Genomic DNA, 18157 nt, shown 5'->3' with positions numbered 1-18157 from the left:
CGTACTCTGCACTTAACTGAATGAAGCTGTATTATAACCATGAATGTACATACTATCATAGATGAACTATCTATATGTACTCTGGAATGGACTGTGTGCCAGCTCTATGTTCCCTCACAGACATGGACAACGTTGGTTTGAATCTTCTCTTTCTAATTAGGAGAGCAGGGTCGACACTGAAATAGTAATATTGTAAAATTGTACCAGTACAGTAAATTGTGTCTAAACAGAGATGATACACACATATGTATTGAATTTTAGCTGTATATATACATTTATGTATTTGTTTGAAATGAAATGAAACATACAGAGATATGAAAACGTGAATATTTATTGCTATTATGATATAAAACATGTTCTTGCCGTCGGGAAGTGTGGATGTTGATTTATTTATTCATAAAATGACACCACAATGAAGAACGTACTGGCACAGAGATGGAATGATAGAAAACGTCTTTATTCTAGAACGTCAACACGTCTACATAGTGTATGCTCTCATCCAAGAAAGACATATACTGGATCAACAATGTAACTGCAACTTGGATAGATAAATATGATCAGAGACACACACGCTTACTGTACATAACACTTCTATAACTATGCACAAGAACACACACTCACACGCACTCTCACACACACACATACAGGGTACACATAGACATTCAGTTATAATTATTATAGAGTATGGTAGCATCACATCTGTACAGCTCTATTTGTCAAACCATGCAAACACTTCATTATGTCCACCAGCTCCTGGTGTGTTAGTAGTTTTGACAAATGGAGGTTTGGCCCATCAGCCTAGATATAGGAGCTATAGAGCCCTCTGAGGGAGCGCCTGCCAGAGCAGGGCCAAAGTGGCTTCTACTAATGACAGATCTACAGTCTGTCTGATGTGGTGTGATGTCATCACTGCTCGCCGGGAGAATGAATAGCCTTCTGCTTGCTGCTGGGCTCTGCTAAGTGGAACAGAGTTACAAAGTTGTGCTTTCCATCTCTCTCTCCACCCTTTCAGACGATCCATCCTTCCACGTGTCAGGTCATCTCCCCTGTGCTTTCAGACGTGCGCTACGATGGAGAAATGATCATTTGTGCTTTCTTCATAGCCCCTCCTCTCTCTTCTGCTCCTCTCCCCTCGTGCTCAATTCTCTAAGTACCTCTGCTTGTTAGTGACTCAAGCGTGGAGTTTTCTCCGGCCTCCTCCCTTTCCTACTTTGCTCTCCTTCCTTATCAATGCCTAGCGCATTAGACTCATCACACTCACCCTCTCTAAAATCTCTTATCCTTGTTTCTCCTGAGCTCCTTTTGGAAAGGGCCAATCAATAACTATGGATTAGCCATTCTCTGATGGATGTCTTGAGTCTGTCTCTGATTTACCATTGTGCTCTTGTCTCCTCTCATCTCCTCTCCTGTCCTTTCCGCTCCTCTCCTCTTTTCCCCTCTCCTCTCCTCCTCAGACTGTGGTCACAGACAGTAGAGGGTTGTAGACCTTTTTCCCATCAGGAGATCTGCTGCCATGGGCTAGGAGTTCCTGGATGGTGATCCAGTTATCCAGGATCCTCCTGTTCCTCTTCCTGTGGCTCTTCCTCTGACTCAGAGCCAAGATGCTGGCCTCCTCCTGTCCCGCTCCCTGCGTCCTCCCCTCCCCGCCGCCCACCACCTCCCCCCTCTCCCCCCTCAGGTAGTCCAGGCGGCTCTGCATCATGAACTCCCTCCTCCTCCTCTGCTCCCTCGCCCTCGCCAGGTGCTGCTTGCGCTCCTCCTTGCTCCAGTAGCGCCCCATCTTCATCTCGCTCACGGCGTCGTCGTCCGTGGTCATGCCGCTGCGCTCCTCGCGGATCTTCATGGCGCGAGCCTTGAGGAGGCGGTCCCTGACGGGCCGCTTGGCCACGTAGCGTGTTCCATCGCTACGTATCTTCACCTTCCACTCCATCCTGGGGGACGTGGAGCCCAGAGGCAGCACCAGGCCCAGGCGGGAATGCACAGGGCTGGGGTGGGCCTCCGGGCCAGCAGGGGCACTGCTCACACTCCTGGGACTGGCCGGGGCACTACAGCCCGCCGCCGGGCCTCTCTCCTCACACTCTGCCCTCTCCCTCCCCCTGTCCTTCCCTTGCTCCACAGGCTCCAGCAGGGCAGGGCAGTCGGAGGGCAGGGCCAAGCAGCTCTGGTAGCGCTCCAGGGGGCCAGTGCCCACCCCTACACCCAGGCCGGCCCCTAGCCCCTGGCTTCTGCGGGGAAAGTAAGGGCTTGACTCTGCACTGTGTCCTCCAGACTTGATATGGGCACCGCTGTTGCTACTCCGGTAACTCCTCCTAGGTGATCCCCCCTCCGCCATGCCCCTATGAGACCCCACCTCTCGACTTAGAGACCGGAACTTAGGGCTGGGCACGGGGCTGGTGGTGGCAGTAGGACTGTGATTGGAAGTCTGGAACTTCCTGTAGCTGTTGGGGGAAAAGGAGCAGTTCAAAGGGGATCGTCTTTGCTCCCGGTGGCGGCTGGAGCTGAGGGGGGAGAGGGGGGAGAGGAGAGGGAGGAGCGAGGGAGGGGAGGTGCACGACCCCTGTCCATCCTCGTGAGCAGGAAGGGGCTGGAGCTGCTCGGTGCTGACCAGCGGCGTGCTCCGACAGCTCTCCCCCCCTGTGTTGTAGGCGCTGGTGCTCTCCCGGTCAGACCTCTCTCTCTCCGGCGCTTCGTTGATGTCGGACAGCTCGTGGTGGGCGGGGTCTTCCACCTCGGGGGCGTGGCCTCGCCTGGCCGCCTCCTCCTCCAGGAGCCAGGCCTTCAGGCAGCGCTCCCGGAGCTGCTGCATCTTCTGGGCCCTCAGGATGTTGCGGCACTTGAACTCCAGGTGGCGCAGCTCCTCCTCCAACAGGGCCATCTCATGCTGCGTCAGCCCCTCCGGGGGAGACTCCCCCTCCTTCTCCTGACCGCCCTCGGCCCTCTCCTCCCCCTCTGCCTCCCCCTCAGCACCGGCGCTCTCCCCCCCTCCCTCCTTCCCCTGCAACTCCTTCCGTCCGCTCCTCTCGTACTGACCCTTGACCTCCAGCAGCTCTCGGTACCTCTCACACTCCTCCTCGGTCAGGCCTGGCATCATCATCATCATCATCAGAGGGTGCCCACCTCCGCCATCCAGCCCCAGGCCCGGCAGCGAATCCGAGCTGAGCTGGAGCTCGTGGCGGTGCAGGTGGGCGTGGCCAGGGCTGGGCAGGGGGCGGTGCCTGCGTGTGCTTCCGGGCGTGTTGGTGGCGTTGGTGTTGCAGGCGCTGGTCTGGTCGTCGGCCAGGAGGTCGTGCTCGGACGACTCCTCGTTGCGTGTGCTCTCGTCCGTCCGGCCCACGCCACTGTCCAGCTCCGGGCTGTTACCCAGACCCAGACCAGGGGGGGTCTCCCCCTCCTCTCCCCCCAGACCTCCTGCTCCCCCTGGGGAGCCCGGACAGGACAGGGGCCCCCTCCGGAGGTGGTAGATGTTATGCAGGTTGGAGGAGTGGGGGTACACCTCCACCCTCATACCCAGGGGCAGCGAGGCCAACCCCACATCTTCAGGCTCGGCAAGATTCTGGGGCCCGAGACGTATTTAGTTGAGGTGTTGAGGATGTTGTTTTTTTGTTGAGGATATTATTTTGTTTTTGTTGTTTGATGTTGATGTTGAAGACAACCAGTGACAAAAAGGAGAAAATGGCAAGAGACGTAATAAGGTTGTGATTGAAAAACACTACAGTGGCATAAATTATTATATATATATTATTATAGTAAAAACTGCTTCCTGGAGAAGAGAGAAATAAATAAGGAAGATGACAATGGAAAATCAATCACTGGGATTTCATTAACTGTGTCAGCCATTACATTCTAAATCTCTCATGGTGCCCTACATTCTCCCTAGGTTATGTGTGTGTATGCGTGTGTGTGTGTGTGTGTCAGGGTTTGGACAGATGTGACCTTGAGAAAGCAGGACACAGAAAGCTCACTGTCTTCTTCTCCTCTCCTACATTCTACCCATGTAGAACCACCCCTTCCTCTGCTCCCTCTACAGAGAAGAAACACAAGTCCCCACCCCATCCCACATCCCTCCACTCTATCTTCTTTTATTCTCTCTCTCTCTCTCTCTCTCTCTCTCTCTCTCTCTCTCTCTCTCTCTCTCTCTCTCTCTCTCTCTCTCTCTCTCTCTCTCTCTCTCTCTCACTCTCAGTGCCTCTCTCTCTCTCTCCCTGGTATGATTGAGGGATCTGTGTTCCCTGCTGTGTGTGGAGCTGTAATGACGGAGGTGTCTCTCATGTCTGTCTCAGAGAGGGATAACTCACTCTCCATGGTGCTAGAAAAATGTACACCCCACTGTTTTAGCCTGTAGTCAGCAAGTTGAGACACTGTTTCTGGGATAGCTGTCAATTGTGCGTGTGTGTGCGTGTGTGTGTGTCCCTTAGGAAATATGTGTGTGTCAGATAGAAGTATGTATAAAGGCTTTGAAATGAATACCTGTACACTAAAATTGAAACAAATGAAAAAAGTGTGTATGTGTGTGTGTGTGTGCGTGTACCTCAGGCCTGGCCAGCAGCAGTGAGATGTTCGTGGTGTCTTCCTGGGTGAGAATACCCACCGCCTCCTCTCTGTTCTGGATGTCTACACCATTAATCTGGAAAGGAGAGGAGAGGGAGGGGATCAGAGGGGAAGAGGAGAGCGGAAGGGTGGAGAGGACAGGAGAGGGGAGGGGGTCGAAGGGAAGAGAAGAGGAAAGGGGAGGGGTACGAGAGGAGAGGGAAGAGGAGAGGTGAGGAGGAGGACAGAGGAGACAGGATAAGGAGAGAGGAGGACAGAGGGGGAGGGAAGAGGGGGAGGAGAGAGGGGGAGAGAGAGGGGGAGAGAGAGGGGGAGGGGAGAGGAGAATGGAGGAGGAAGAGGACGTCATAAAGTCACATTGTGATCAAGTGGGTCCTACTGTAGCCATAGATCCCAGTAGGTTGCCCTTGTCCACTATCTGCACCATCACCTGCCTGTGTCACAGTGACACGATCATGTCTTCCAACTGGACCTCGTGTTTCAGAGCAACTATATTGAGCACCGCTGTCATGGGAACAAGAACCAGCATCACTTTCTTCCCATGGCCCCTGTAACTATGGTGATAGAAAGCCGCAGCGATGGATAGTTATGAGGGGGGGGGGGGGGGGGGGGCGGGGGGCGGGGGCAGGGGGGGCGACTGACACTTTTAACAAACTGGCGTCATTCTGTTTTGTCTATTAATAGGTCAGCTATCACTAGGGTATTCTTTCTCTCTTTCTCTCTACTTCAGGCTAGCCTCTCTGTAATGCATATCTGTATTATGTGCTAATTGTCACCAAACTAGGCCTGTCTCATACAGCTTCTGGGTGTATATGATTTAGCTACCGACCTGCAGTATTCTGTCTCCCTCTCGAATTCGGCCGTTCTTTGCTGCAATACTGTTGGGGTTGACCTGGAGAGAAGAGAGGTCAGAGGTTAGAGGTCAGTAGATCAGTCTACCAATACCAGTGTTATGACCCTTAACATGGTCTTTCAGACTGCTGGTATATTGAGCTTGTACATGTAGCATAGCACAACGCTAGCGCTGTTCTGTCCTCACCCACCTCTCCCACATATATGCCTAGATCCTCTTCATCATCCGTCCTGTAGCACACCGTCAGCCCCAGCTTCTCCTGCTGGCTGCCCTTGTACAGCTCCACCTCCTGGAGGGAAGGAGACGAGGAAGGAAGGAGACAAGGAAGGGAGGAGACAAGGAGAGGCATGGAACAAGAGAAAGAAAAGAGTGAGGGAAGGAAAGCCGCCGCACATTGGAGGTGCCACCCGCACTGCTGAAGAGACGCATCCTCGTCCCCTCAGAGTGGAGAACCCAATGTTGCTGAACATCAGAAAACTAACTGCATATTCAGCTTCACCCCAGTTTAATTAAGCGTTCATAAATTAGAACAGAGCGTCCCTTGTCATGGCTTGCTGCATGCCACCACCGCCTCTAACAGTCCAACCCGTCACTCTAATGCCCCTCTCTGACAGTCTGTTATGGTCCAGTCATCTCATTTCCATGTCCGTCCCTGCAGAGCCGGGCTTCTGCACAGCCAGCAGGAACCTTCGAGATGCTCCTTGCTTCCCTCAGGTTTACAAGAGTGACGGAGCGTCTGTCCCCTGACACTGCTGGGTAATGAGCTGCCAGTCTGCACAGAGGACATAACCCTGGATAACTAGAGGACAGAGTTAAACTAGTCCTGGATAACTAGGTAATATAACTAAACTGGTCCTGGATAACTAGATGACAGAATTAAACTAGTCCTAGTTAGTTCAGAGGACTTAACCCTGGTTAAGTAAAGGATGTATCTAAACTAACCCTGGATGACTAGATAAAGTAACTAAACTGAATAACGAGTGGATGGGAACTACACCAAAAGGAATGCACAGGTGAACAATAATGTGAGAGAAGAGTTGCCAGGTAACCAAACTACTTTAGGGTGAAGACCTGGTTACAGAATTGTCATCGTCTTCATCATCTTGATCACCATCATTACTGTGATCATGATCATGATCAACATCCTCATCTTCATCATCACAGTCAGAGTGGCGAAGGACGGAGATGTGTATGGTAAAGGACGGTACATCACAGAGGGGCTTCCTGTAAACAGGAAGTGGTCATACCTCATACTCCAGCTCTTCCTGCCTATCCACCTCGTGGTGAGCGATGTCAAAGTAGTCATTGGGGTCGTAGTCCTGGTCAAACGTTCCACTGAGAGGGGAGAAGGAAGAGGAGGAGGGGAAGGAACAATCTCATTACACTGTCACAAAGACACTGTTTTAGTGAAAACCAGGATTGGATAGCCGTGCTACAGATGACTACCCTTCACACAGTCTAACAGCGACTGTCAGCTATGGCCTGTTATTGCTAATCTTATGGCTTTGAGACTATGGGAATTACAACCTGGATCGTTGGGAACTGTCAGGGCCTAATATATTCTAAAAATATATATATTTAAAAGTAATCTGTTCTAATTTTATTTGATCAATTCATAATTTGACAGTCTAAAGACAATGTTTCTGAAATAAACCCTTCAATTCTGCCTTTTCAGTTTGTGTTGGAATGTAAAGAGTTAAATGAAAAAATCCCCTTTTGTCACCCTATCAGAATTTGCCTTATTGCACAACACTAATGCAGAATGACCGGTCAATCTGTAGGCTAAATGTACCAACGCAACGTCATTATGCACAATTACCGTAAATAGTGCTGCAAGGGCTGGCTCAAATAGTGCATAATGACCAACACAATTTCATGTAGGTCTAATGCTGTGCGCGCTGTATTGTGTTTTTTTTTTCGACAAGTAATTGGGGTCAGAGGGCCAAGGTTTAAGAGTCACGGTTCGCTACTTGAGGGTGTTCTGGCTGTGGCCACTTACAACTGGTTGAGTGTGTACTGCTCCATGAGGTGCGGCAGGGGTGGGGAGGGTGGCGGTGGAGGAGGGTGGGGCTGAGAGCCCCGTCCTAGGGTGAGGATGTTCTGGAAGCTGATGTCCGTCTGCGTGGCGTTGTCCACACAGTCTGGAATGGCGACCAGGGCACAGGAGGTCACCCCTGTGCCTGCTTTCCTCCTGTGACCTTCATAGAAATCAATGAGGATCATAGTCAATTAACGAGTAAACATTGGACCAGTACAAATGGTCATCAAGTCCAACCCCCCCCCAAAAAAGATTTAATTGAACATGTACCTTTACGCCCCCCTTGCAGAAGCAAAGGTTCTTGGGAGTTTGGAGGTCTGTCCTGAGGCAGCAAAGATGGCCTCCTTCCCCTGACCTGCAGAGGAGGGGTTGGGAGAGGGAGGGAGGGAGGGATGGGCATAGTTTATCAAGTCAGTGTCTCTTGTCAGTGACCTAATAAAGTATATGAGGCAGCTGTGAAGGACAGATAGATAGATGGAGTTCTCAGGGGAGGAGGAGGCAGGGTAGCTGTTATCCAGTGCTGGTACAGAGCTGGCTGATCAGGAGGAGGAGGCAGGGAGCCGAGGAGGACTGTGTTGCTCTGCCCAGCAGAAATAGGCACCGTGGTAACCAGCTATTACATGATGGCGTGTTGTGTGTGTGTGTGTGTGTGCAGGGTGGCTAGAGTGATGACGCACTCGTTTTCCTTCTGTGTGCTCCTACCTTGGTGTGTCCATCCATAGGCCTCAGAGGGTTGCTCAGGTAGCCTTTCTGTTGGAGCAAAAGAGCACAATGGTTAGGGAAAGCCCCTTCACTTTTACAAGTCTTGCAGAGCACATTGTTTATATGAGCAACTAACAGCCATGTTACCGACAGACTTGCCCATCAATTGTTGAAATAGGGAGAAAATGGACAGGGGGAATTTTAATCAACGATAGACAGACTGAATTTTACCAGACACTTCATTAGTATGTGGATGAAATAGCTAACTGTTCAATGCCTTCTGTAGCATCAATATCTTATGGCCTACATGCAGCCAGAGGCAACATTCTGCTCCAGTGTCTCCTCTGAGAGACGCTGATTAAAAACACCTGGAAGGAACTGCACATGGTGTTATCTTTCAAATCGCAACCTTTATTCTTCCCGTTTACGAGGTAATCTCTGATATCGAACACAGCTGTTTTAATCCAGTTGTGTCAGACCAGCTATTTCTCCAAGGAGGGGAAGGCAGCTTTTTCAGAGAAGGTGGATAGGGCTGCTGTCTGGTCCTCATCGATTGGCTTATTTTGCTGACAATGACTGGTGATTGGTCCTGATTGGCCTGATGATGGAGGCAGTAGTTATCTCTGTTCCTGCTTTCTGCAAACAGTACCAGCATCCACGACCTTGACTCTCTGACTCAGTAAACAATGACATTGTAAATATATGTCCACTGTGAACAGCCAACCACAAATATTATCTCTCTCTCTTTCTCTCTCTCTCTCTCGCTCTCTCTCTCTCTCTCTCTCCACTGTGAGCCTCCAACCACAAACATTATCATTTCTCTTCCCCACTCTCTCTCTCTCTCTCTCTCTCTCTCTCTCTCTCTCTCTCTCTCTCTCTCTCTCTCTCTCTCTCTCTCTCTCTCTCTCTCTCTCTCTCTCTCTCTCCATCAGCCCCCCTCCCTCCCTCCCTCTATACTGCTTTTGTTTCAGCAGTTTAATTGTAATGCATGACACATTCTAACACCTACCGTATCAGGGAATACAGAGTCAATTCCTGCCTGCTCAATAAAATAAACAATAAACATGTCTCCCTCCCTTCCCTTCCACTCCACTCCCCTCTCTACTATTCACATTCCAGTAGTCATACACACTGATTTCCATTCCTCATTAAGTATTAACTATCCCGTCAACACCCATTTCCCCCAGTTCTCAGGGTGCTCTCCTCTCCTTCCTACCCCTATCCCCCAATCTTCCTCCCCTCCCCTCCCCTCCCCTCTCCTTCCCTGTCCTCTCACTGTCCCCTACCTTCTCCCCTTCCCCAGGATCAAGGCTGCAGAGATGAGAGCTCAGTTTAAGCCTCCTGGTGTCGTCCACGTCCTGACCTTTACCCCTCCCTCTATCCCTCTCTCCCTTGCTCTCCATAGCTCCCTCCTTCAACCTCTCCTCTCTCAATCCCTCTCATTATCTCTCTCTGCCACCGGGCTCATCCATATCCTCAGCTCTCTGGTCCTATCCCTCCATTTCCAGCTACATCCCTCCATATTTCTTTCCATCCCACGTCCTCTCCTCTTCCACCGGTGCCTGTGTTGACCTCTGACCCCTATCATTCCCAGAGCCAACAAGGTGAAGTTGCAGTGAGACGGGGCTAAATCCTTGATCCCTGCTCCTAGGTAGTGTGTCTGTTTGTGTGGGTGTATGTGTATGTGTATTGTACCATGGTGTATTGCCTGTGATAGAGAGCCAATTCCCTGATCTAAGTCTGGACCATAGAGGTCAAGTGTTCAGGTCTTTCATGTGAGTCTCCAGAGACTGCCTTGAGAATCTGGTGTGTGTGCGTGACTTTACAACTTTGTGTGGATAGGTTTACTTACTTTAACTATGCCACTGTGCCATATGTTGAAGCTACATTCATAATGCATGAATCGAACAAACCGAGTACCTTGGGTATTTGCTTTGTTGTTGACATGCTGTTCATGGCCCATAATCATCTGCATGCAAACAGTAGTGATGACTGTGATGAGAGAAACCACACAGCCCCCTGGAGACTTGGTTAGGCCTCACGTTTGACACCTACTGATGTAACCACACGCTACAGTTCATGCCAATGTATGTCTCCGCACATAAATATGGTGGAATGTTTTACCTCACGTTTGTCATGTAATTATTTTGTTCCCCGCTTGTGCGTAGCGATGGTTGTCTCATTGCGCACTGGAGTATGAATGCATCTGGATAATCTCAAACGTCTACTTTCGCTCCGTGTTTGTGAGAGTGTGTGCGTGCATCCTGGAGTGACAAAAGCATATATCATATGTCTTGCTTAATGACGCCAGTTGCCTTGGCAACGGCATCCCATTGAGACAAATCTGACAGCTTGGCAGGAGAGGGGGAGAGAGAAAGCAGGAGAGAGAGACTGAAACGCAGGAACTCAGCCGAACACACACCCACACACACACCCACACCCACACACGCACCCACACAAAGATGGTGTGGAGGTGTGGAGCGGAACAGATTAGGGATCAAATGGTATATTCCTTGGCTTTTTTGATACACCTCAGTAGTCTGGTGGCTTACCCTGAGGATTCCCGACATTTGATCGCTCATATCAAAGATTCTTTACAGCAGAGTTTCACCAAAGCTTCTCTCTTTTCAAAGACAGATCAGTTGTGTGTGTGTGTGTGTGTGTTGAAGGCCCCCTCAACCGAGCAGCTCTGTAATATTTCCCCAGTCCCCAGTGCTCTGACAGTGAGAGCATGCATTAATAAAGCATTCGATACAGCTTATCAACATGTTGGTTAGATCTGAGGCCCAGCCTGTGTGTGGCTGACTGCATTGCAGAGACTTGCTAATGGCAGCCAAGTGTACAGGACAAGATGCAGCATGACCGCACCAAGACAATAACAGACTAGAATAGAACACTATGGTTATGTGTATAGTGTAGGTGTGTATAGAGTGTATGTGTGTGTGTGTTCACACCCACTGCAGCTCATCTTCATCTCTCTCAGACAGTGTACCAGGTCGGACACACTGTTGGATCATAATAAATCACACACAGGGATACTGACATACTTTCCCTGCCAAGATGGGGTACTGAGACCATGTGATCGGGGGTGTTGAGGGGGAAGTGAGAGAGAGTGATGATGGGGGTGGATATGAGTACCTGGAGGGCAGGGAAAACATCTGTCTGTGTGCATGTGTGTGTGTGTGTTTTATATCGTATGGAAGGTAACTCTTGAGTGACCATGTGCTGTTCTGTGGAATCAATTTCTGAGCTGTTCAAATGACTGACTGGCCTGTCCTTCCTGATGTTCTGCTTGTCAGATCTGACCATGTTTAAAGCAGACCCGGTCTAAACCTTGAACCTGAGTGCGAATGCTCTGACAGGCATGACAGCTGCCTGGTGATGCAGGAGAGGCAGACATCAGAGACGAGACCTGCAGTGACCCTAAGCGCCTGAATAATTGAAAGAGTTCGGTGTATCTCACACATTGTGCATGTATATCTGAGCTGAGGTGAAGACGTGGGTGTGCACGTGTGGGTGTGGGGGGGTTGGAGAGTGTGCATAAAGTATGAGTCACGACTGCGTTCTGAATAAGCATGTGCTTTTCACAAACAGACAGTTCCCACAGTTGTATGTCTCTTGACACCTTCACAGAATGACGCAACCCTTCTCAAACGGCTGTCTGAAAACACTGAATATTCATTATCAGTCACATCAGGTCACGAGGGCGGGGCTTACCTGGAACATGACCCGGTACTGCTCCTCTGGTCGGTTGACCACACACATGTTGCACCCCATGATGGACTCAAAATGTCAAAGATTCACAAGTTCCAAGATGATTTGATCTTCTTAAAGGTCCTCCCTGGTAGCCCTGGAGGTTTTCAGTCTGGGAGAGAGCTACAACTTGTGACAACTTGTCTCTTGCACAGGAAGGTTGAAATGATGCTCCACGAAGATTCCAGTCAGCTTAGGTTTTCTTAAAGGTCAAGCTTATCTAACCAGATAAACAGTCAAACTCATTTCTCTTTAGCAAGGAAAGGTCGGTAGCTGAATGTTCTTTATCCTGGCTCTGAAGGAGGTTTCAGTCAGAGATGGTGATGGGTGAGTCCATAGAGTCCACAGAGAAGAGTCTTGATAGTCTTTTGAAAACAAGGTATCTGTTCTACGATATCAACAAGAAACCTCACACAGACTTTTGTGGTCAATGACAGAGCCTAAACAGAAATGTGGTAATCTGTTTCAGGTTCAGTTGCTGGTTCACTCCAGTTCTTGTGCTTTTTAATCCAGATTATCAGTGTGTGCTTTTGTATCTAAATCGTTGTGCTCATTTCAACATCAAACAGCATTATCAGCGTAGATGGACCAAAAGAATGTATGTTTAAATATTAAATCAAACACAGTACTAGACAAATTAAATTACTGCTCTGAAGACAAACAATATTTATCTCACTTCCCTCCTGTGGGAATTATCTTCATCATAGTCCTCATCATAAACTCAGCCTTTTTCCTTCAGGGAACAACATAGTAGTTCTTTCAGCAAACTCTAGAGACTGTGATGTGTACATAAAAACAATTCAGTCCACACATTTGCATATGCTATTCCAAATAATTCCTGGAGAATTCCCTAGGTGTCTGAGGATTTGGGATCAAAGCAGAGAAGATTCATCAAGAAGGGGGAGAGGAGAGGGTGGATGAGGCTGATATTTACCCTTAGCAGGGCCACTTATTTCCCTAGGGGCATTCTTCATTAGGCATCCTACTCACTGATCTCTGCTCCCTTCAGATCATCATTGAGGAAATAGGGAGAGACAACAACCGAATCAATGAGACACCCTCCTGACATTCTGTCTAGAGCGTATTTACATGTTTCTCCATGTATTCTGTCCGTGAAGAGTCAGGGAAAGAAAGGTGTCAGACGTCAAATGAACTAATTGGCCAGTGGATTGGTTGACCTGTTGACTGGAGTCAAAGAGTGGTGTGGTCCATGGTTTCTGATGCAGCCTGGAGCTTCATCGAAATGCCTAACACTCCACAAGTGACTAATCACCACAGAGGCATCTTTGATACAGTTAACCACCCAAACATTTACATGACTATAAACGAACAATGAATTGAAATGACAGTGCCACCCTGTGACACAGATACGTAATCCTGTAGCCTAAACCAGACAGTCTCTGTGGTCCAGCTCTCCTTCCCTCAAAGCTTTTTTCTGTGCAACAATGATCCACAAAAATGTCCAGTTTAAAAAGAATCGTGCTTGTTTCGTTTTTTTCAGAATCCTGTCCTTTTTTTTGTAGGAGACTCGCTCTCCTCCTTCTCCCTATCTCCTTCTCTTTTAATCCAGTTTAAATGCACGCAGGGAAACAGGAGGAATCAGAGGCAGGGGCAGGCACGCTGGCAGCAGGCAGGCTTGGAAACAAGCGAAACATGCCAGGGGTCTAGTAGCATCCCTCCTAGAAAGAGCCGTTAGGCTGGGCTGTCTCTGGCTCCTTCCCAGGCAGCGGTGTCGCTCTTTGGGCTGGGCTGCAGACGAGTGTTCCCTTCCTCCTCCTTCTCCCCCTCCTCTCTGAAAAGCTGGGTAGCTTCCCACGTTCTGGTTCTGTTTCTCAGATTGGCAGCCTCCACAAAACAACAGCAGCTCAGCTAGCTGTATTAACCAGCATTAGTTGGCAGTAATTGCCTGCGGCAGAAGGTGGTCATTGCTAGCAGCAGCTTCAGCTAAAAGTGCTCTCCTTGTTCAGCACCACCGGGTAGCATCCCTCTGCAGCCCCTCGGCAGTGAATGCAGATATTCACACAGCAGCATCAGCAGCAAACCAATTGTCACTATTCATCGTCTCTCTCTCTCTCTCTCTCTCTCTCTCTCTCTCTCTCTCTCTCTCTCTCTCTCTCTCTCTCTCTCTACTGTGGGCAACAGATCTCCCCTCCTACTCAGCCCCCTCCTCCCACCTTTTCTCCATTTGTCGCTACCCCTCCCACTCCTCCTCCTCCCCCTCTTTGAAATGTTCTCTCTCTCTTTCTTTCTCTCTCGCTCTCTCTCTCCATCTCTCTTTCCTCTCTCCCCCTCCCCCTCTTGCTCACCTGGGCAATGTTAGATGAGATTGTCTGAATGGAAGAGATCATGAAACTGTTTGGACAGGGGGGAAAGAAGCATGAGGCCGAGTGTGTGTGTGTCTGCGTGTGTGTCTGAGTATGTGTCTGTGAGTGTGTGTCTGTGAGTGTGTGTCTGTGAGTGTGAGAAAGAAAAGATAAATAGGAAAATAGATTCATTATCAACCGGTTTAGTGCAGTATCTGCTGTGATGGTCTAAGATGAGGTAAGCAGAAAAGCATTTCTATTTTCTGATGAGAATGAATTACTGCAGTTTATCACTGGGAAGCAGAGCACTTGATGGTTAGTGTGGGTGTGTGGGTGTGTGGGTGCATGCACCTGTCTATATGCATAACTCATACGGTACATTAGATTGGAGGGAAATGGAATATTACAGATAAGGAACTACATTTTCTCCTTCAAACCACACTGTATGTGGAGGCTTATCTCAGAGTGTTTACTCAGATCTGGCAACATGGAGGTAAATGATGTTCCTCAGGTCAAGACACAGAAACCATCCATCCTGTACATTTGACATTCTCTCTGCTTCTTCCCCTTCCCCCCTCTGGTGCATTGGTGAGTGTGTGTGTGTGTGTGTGTGTGTGTGTGTGCCGTGCTATGGTCCATAGTGAGCAGTTAATCACCAACAGAGCAATTATAGTGTCTGTAAGCCAGGAGGAAATGTCCCTGCACTGTCACCTTTCTGTCACGCTCTGTACACTGTTGACACACATACACATGCACACGCATGCTGACACAAGTGTGCTCACACATAGGCAAGCATGAAAGACAGTACCTACAGTATTTCACAGAACACCCACCACTCAGATTCCAGTTCCATGTTGTGTGTGTGTGTCCAGAAGCTGTTTTGCTGATTGGCAGGTAAAACATTAGGGCAGATTTCTCCCAGTCTGCCTTGGGACAGTCTGCGAAGTAGCATGAACTGTTTAATAGCCCTGCAGAGCCCCTTCATCTTACACTGCTTCTCTAAACCCCAGGGAACCAATCAGAGGTTAGAACTCCCAGACAGTGTTCACTCAGACACTTACACACCGACACACTTGCACACTCACACACACACACCACACATGAGAGGTCAGGTGGCCGGGGGTGACCAGCAGTGACGCTGTGTCAGAGAGGGGCGGCCAGATGACAGGCCTGAAAGCTGCAGACAGAGAGAGATCTGACAAGCAATTACAGACTGAACCAGGGCTCTCCCTACAGGGGTGGAGGGGGGGGGGGTGGAGAGTGGGGGGGGCACGGGGGGGGAGAGAAGGGGACTAGGTGGAGGAGCAGAAAAGGCAGAGCTAAATCCATTATGAAATTAAACATCAACATGATTTCATTTCTGTCAATTAAAAAGAGGAGGATATCCAGATCCACTGGGCTAGTTTAGTGTTTATGTCCATGTGGTCCTTCCTTCTGTAGTTCCTCTCCCATTTTTTCTGTTTCTTTCTCTACTTCCCTCTCTCCCTGTGGTCCCTTTAGTACAGCTGATGTGGGGAGCAGAATGGATGTCGGACTAAATCTTCTTAATTGTGGTCTTGGGGAAAGACAAATGCCCTGATGAGATCAAAGCTCAGAGAAACATGTGTTTATCTGGAGGGAAAGAGAGAGAGGGAGAGAGAGAGGGAGAGAGAGAGAGGGAGAGAGAGAGAGGGAGAGAGAGTCTCGCCCCTGAATGAAAGAGAACGAGAACGGAAGCAGAAACGGAACAGGAACGAGGAGGAGGAACAGGAGCAAAGAAAATAATGAGGGGAAGAAGGAGAGTAGAATGAGAATGAAAGGGGTAGAAGGAGGAGAGGAGATGTGGGATGTGATTAGAGGAGGAGCTGCAGGAGGAGATGTCACCTGTATTGAGTGTTTGAGCAGCAGCAGCAGTGTTTATGAGCCGAGCCACTGTCCCCACAATGTGCTCTGATCAATAACATCATGGCCTCAGGGGCTCGTCTGATCAATATCATCACCAACAGGACCATCCCCTCCTCTCTCCACCAGTAGGTCAACTACAGGGACCTCGGTCCTAAAGACAGGAATCAATGCAAGGTTGAATCTATTCAAATTCAATAAACTCAGCCCAATGAAACAGTGCATTGTTTCATGTGTGTGCAGACTGGTTCTATTCTCTTATAAGAATTCAGTTGGTCTGTTGGATGCAACAAGGGAATACAAATTCCAGTACACCCGATCCCTGGCTTGAAATCCATATTTATAGTACTAGGTTAAACTTCTACAATTGTATAAGACAGTGTTAACCTTGCATCAGCTGCAGGTCCCTGCAACCTGCGCACACATCTTCACATCAGACTGGGGAGGGGGGGGGGGAGGGGCCTGGGGACTGAAGGAATGAAAGATATAGAGGAGCTACAGGAGAAAGGATGGGGGAAGGAGAGAGGGATGGGGGAGGGAGAATAGAGGTATGGCGTATGAAGCCTCAATGAAAGAGAGGACTGAAAGCGAGGAAGGAGAGTGGAGGGGGATGGGGGAGGGAGGAAGAATAGGTGGGAAGAGGTAACTAAGAGAGATGGATGTGGGAAGGACATAGGTGAATAAAATAGGCATTGTGATTCAAAACACTGATACATTTGGTGAAATGAAAGGGAGACGAAGGGAGGGAAAAAAACAGAGAGTAGAGATGGAGGGAGAGAGGGGGGAAATGGAGAGGAGGGTGACATTGTGGTTCGTGATAAGGTGGACGTCTAGCTGGGGAGCGCTATCTCATGTCCAGAGGTGGTCACTGTATTATCATATTCACTGTCCTTCCTCATGCAAGTGTTCTATATAGCTAGCTAGCTAGCGCTAGTAATCCAAACAAGTGTACTGGATCAAAGCCAGGAGAGTTGTCACTGAGTTAGCTGGGGGCTGAGGTGACACCAAACCCTCATCCTCACGCAAGCGTAAAGCTGAATTCACGTGTTGTCTTTCTGAGGCAGCATCAGGGAGTGGTCTTGGCTGACATGCTCTGTATGAGTCTTCAAGTTACAGTCAAGGGCTTCTTAATGGACTAGCTACTGGAGGTATTAGTGCCAAGGTCATAATTTCTTGCTTTGACAAGAGCTCACTGTAATGAGGGGAAGGAATGGAGGAGAAAGTCATCACTTGTATGCAGGTTTGGGTTACCAAGGCTGGAAGGAGTCAAGACTCACCCCACTCCCCTCACCCTGTCAGAGAGATGGACTCCTGACTAGCAGGAGCCACAGCACCTCAAATAATGTGGTTTATGTAGAACCTGGGGTCTCATTAAGCTTTGATTTACTTTACCAATTTAATGTTCATGTTATTTTCAAATAACTAGTACTCTTGCATGTCTCAGTCTGAAGCTGCTTGTGGGTTTGCCCCCTTCATTTCATTGATCGGGATGTGCCTTGTCTCCACAATCCCTCCATATTTTCTATTTCAACAGATGAAAACAAACCACAAAAAAGTTAAAATAAAAAGTTGTTAAAACCCATTTTATTTTACTGTCAAGGCTGATTACACACAATAACACTTTTCACAGAATGACCACAAAATGTCCTGCTTCATGTTCATTTTACATAAAACAAAGAACATAGGACAAAGAAAGACCTTCAGCTTTTCACATGAAAAAAGATGTACTTTTCATTGTAACCAACAAAATCACACCACCAAAACACAAAAAAATGTTTTCATAATGACCTCAGTTCTCCCCCCCCCTAGTTTTCCTAGCCCATGGTCACTAGCAGTACCACACATTTGTCCACTGACAAGAGAGAGAGCTAAGAGCATCACCACACCTTTCCTGGCACCCTCTGATATTTTATGGGTAAAGGATCAACTCCAAACAACTGAGTCTACTTCCTACCTTTACATACACAAGAAGGAATGTTGGGTCACACATTGATGGCATCTTGCCTTAAGGTTTGACTGTACTTCCATCCTGTTTTGAGATTTTTGTTTTTTATAAGAAATCTTAGAAAAAAAAAAATG

General features: G+C 48.7%; 1 protein-coding gene across 1 annotated transcript; it reads right to left on the bottom strand.

Annotated features, from left to right (window-relative positions):
• Positions 1 to 408: 408 nt before the first annotated feature.
• On the bottom strand, positions 409 to 13377 carry LOC134019168 (PDZ domain-containing protein 4-like). Its single transcript, XM_062459776.1, has 9 exons — positions 11859 to 13377; positions 8142 to 8189; positions 7710 to 7794; positions 7401 to 7599; positions 6649 to 6736; positions 5592 to 5690; positions 5378 to 5440; positions 4529 to 4624; positions 409 to 3553 (listed from the first exon to the last, which is right to left on the bottom strand). Exons 1-9 carry the CDS (start codon positions 11916 to 11918, stop codon positions 1451 to 1453), a joined length of 2841 nt encoding a protein of 946 aa, XP_062315760.1. The 5' UTR covers positions 11919 to 13377; the 3' UTR covers positions 409 to 1450.
• Positions 13378 to 18157: the final 4780 nt, after the last annotated feature.

The sequence above is a fragment of the Osmerus eperlanus genome, chromosome 4 (genome assembly GCF_963692335.1).
Source record: "Osmerus eperlanus chromosome 4, fOsmEpe2.1, whole genome shotgun sequence".
Lineage (NCBI taxonomy): Eukaryota > Metazoa > Chordata > Actinopteri > Osmeriformes > Osmeridae > Osmerus > Osmerus eperlanus.
This window is presented reverse-complemented; position numbering and strand designations above follow the sequence as displayed.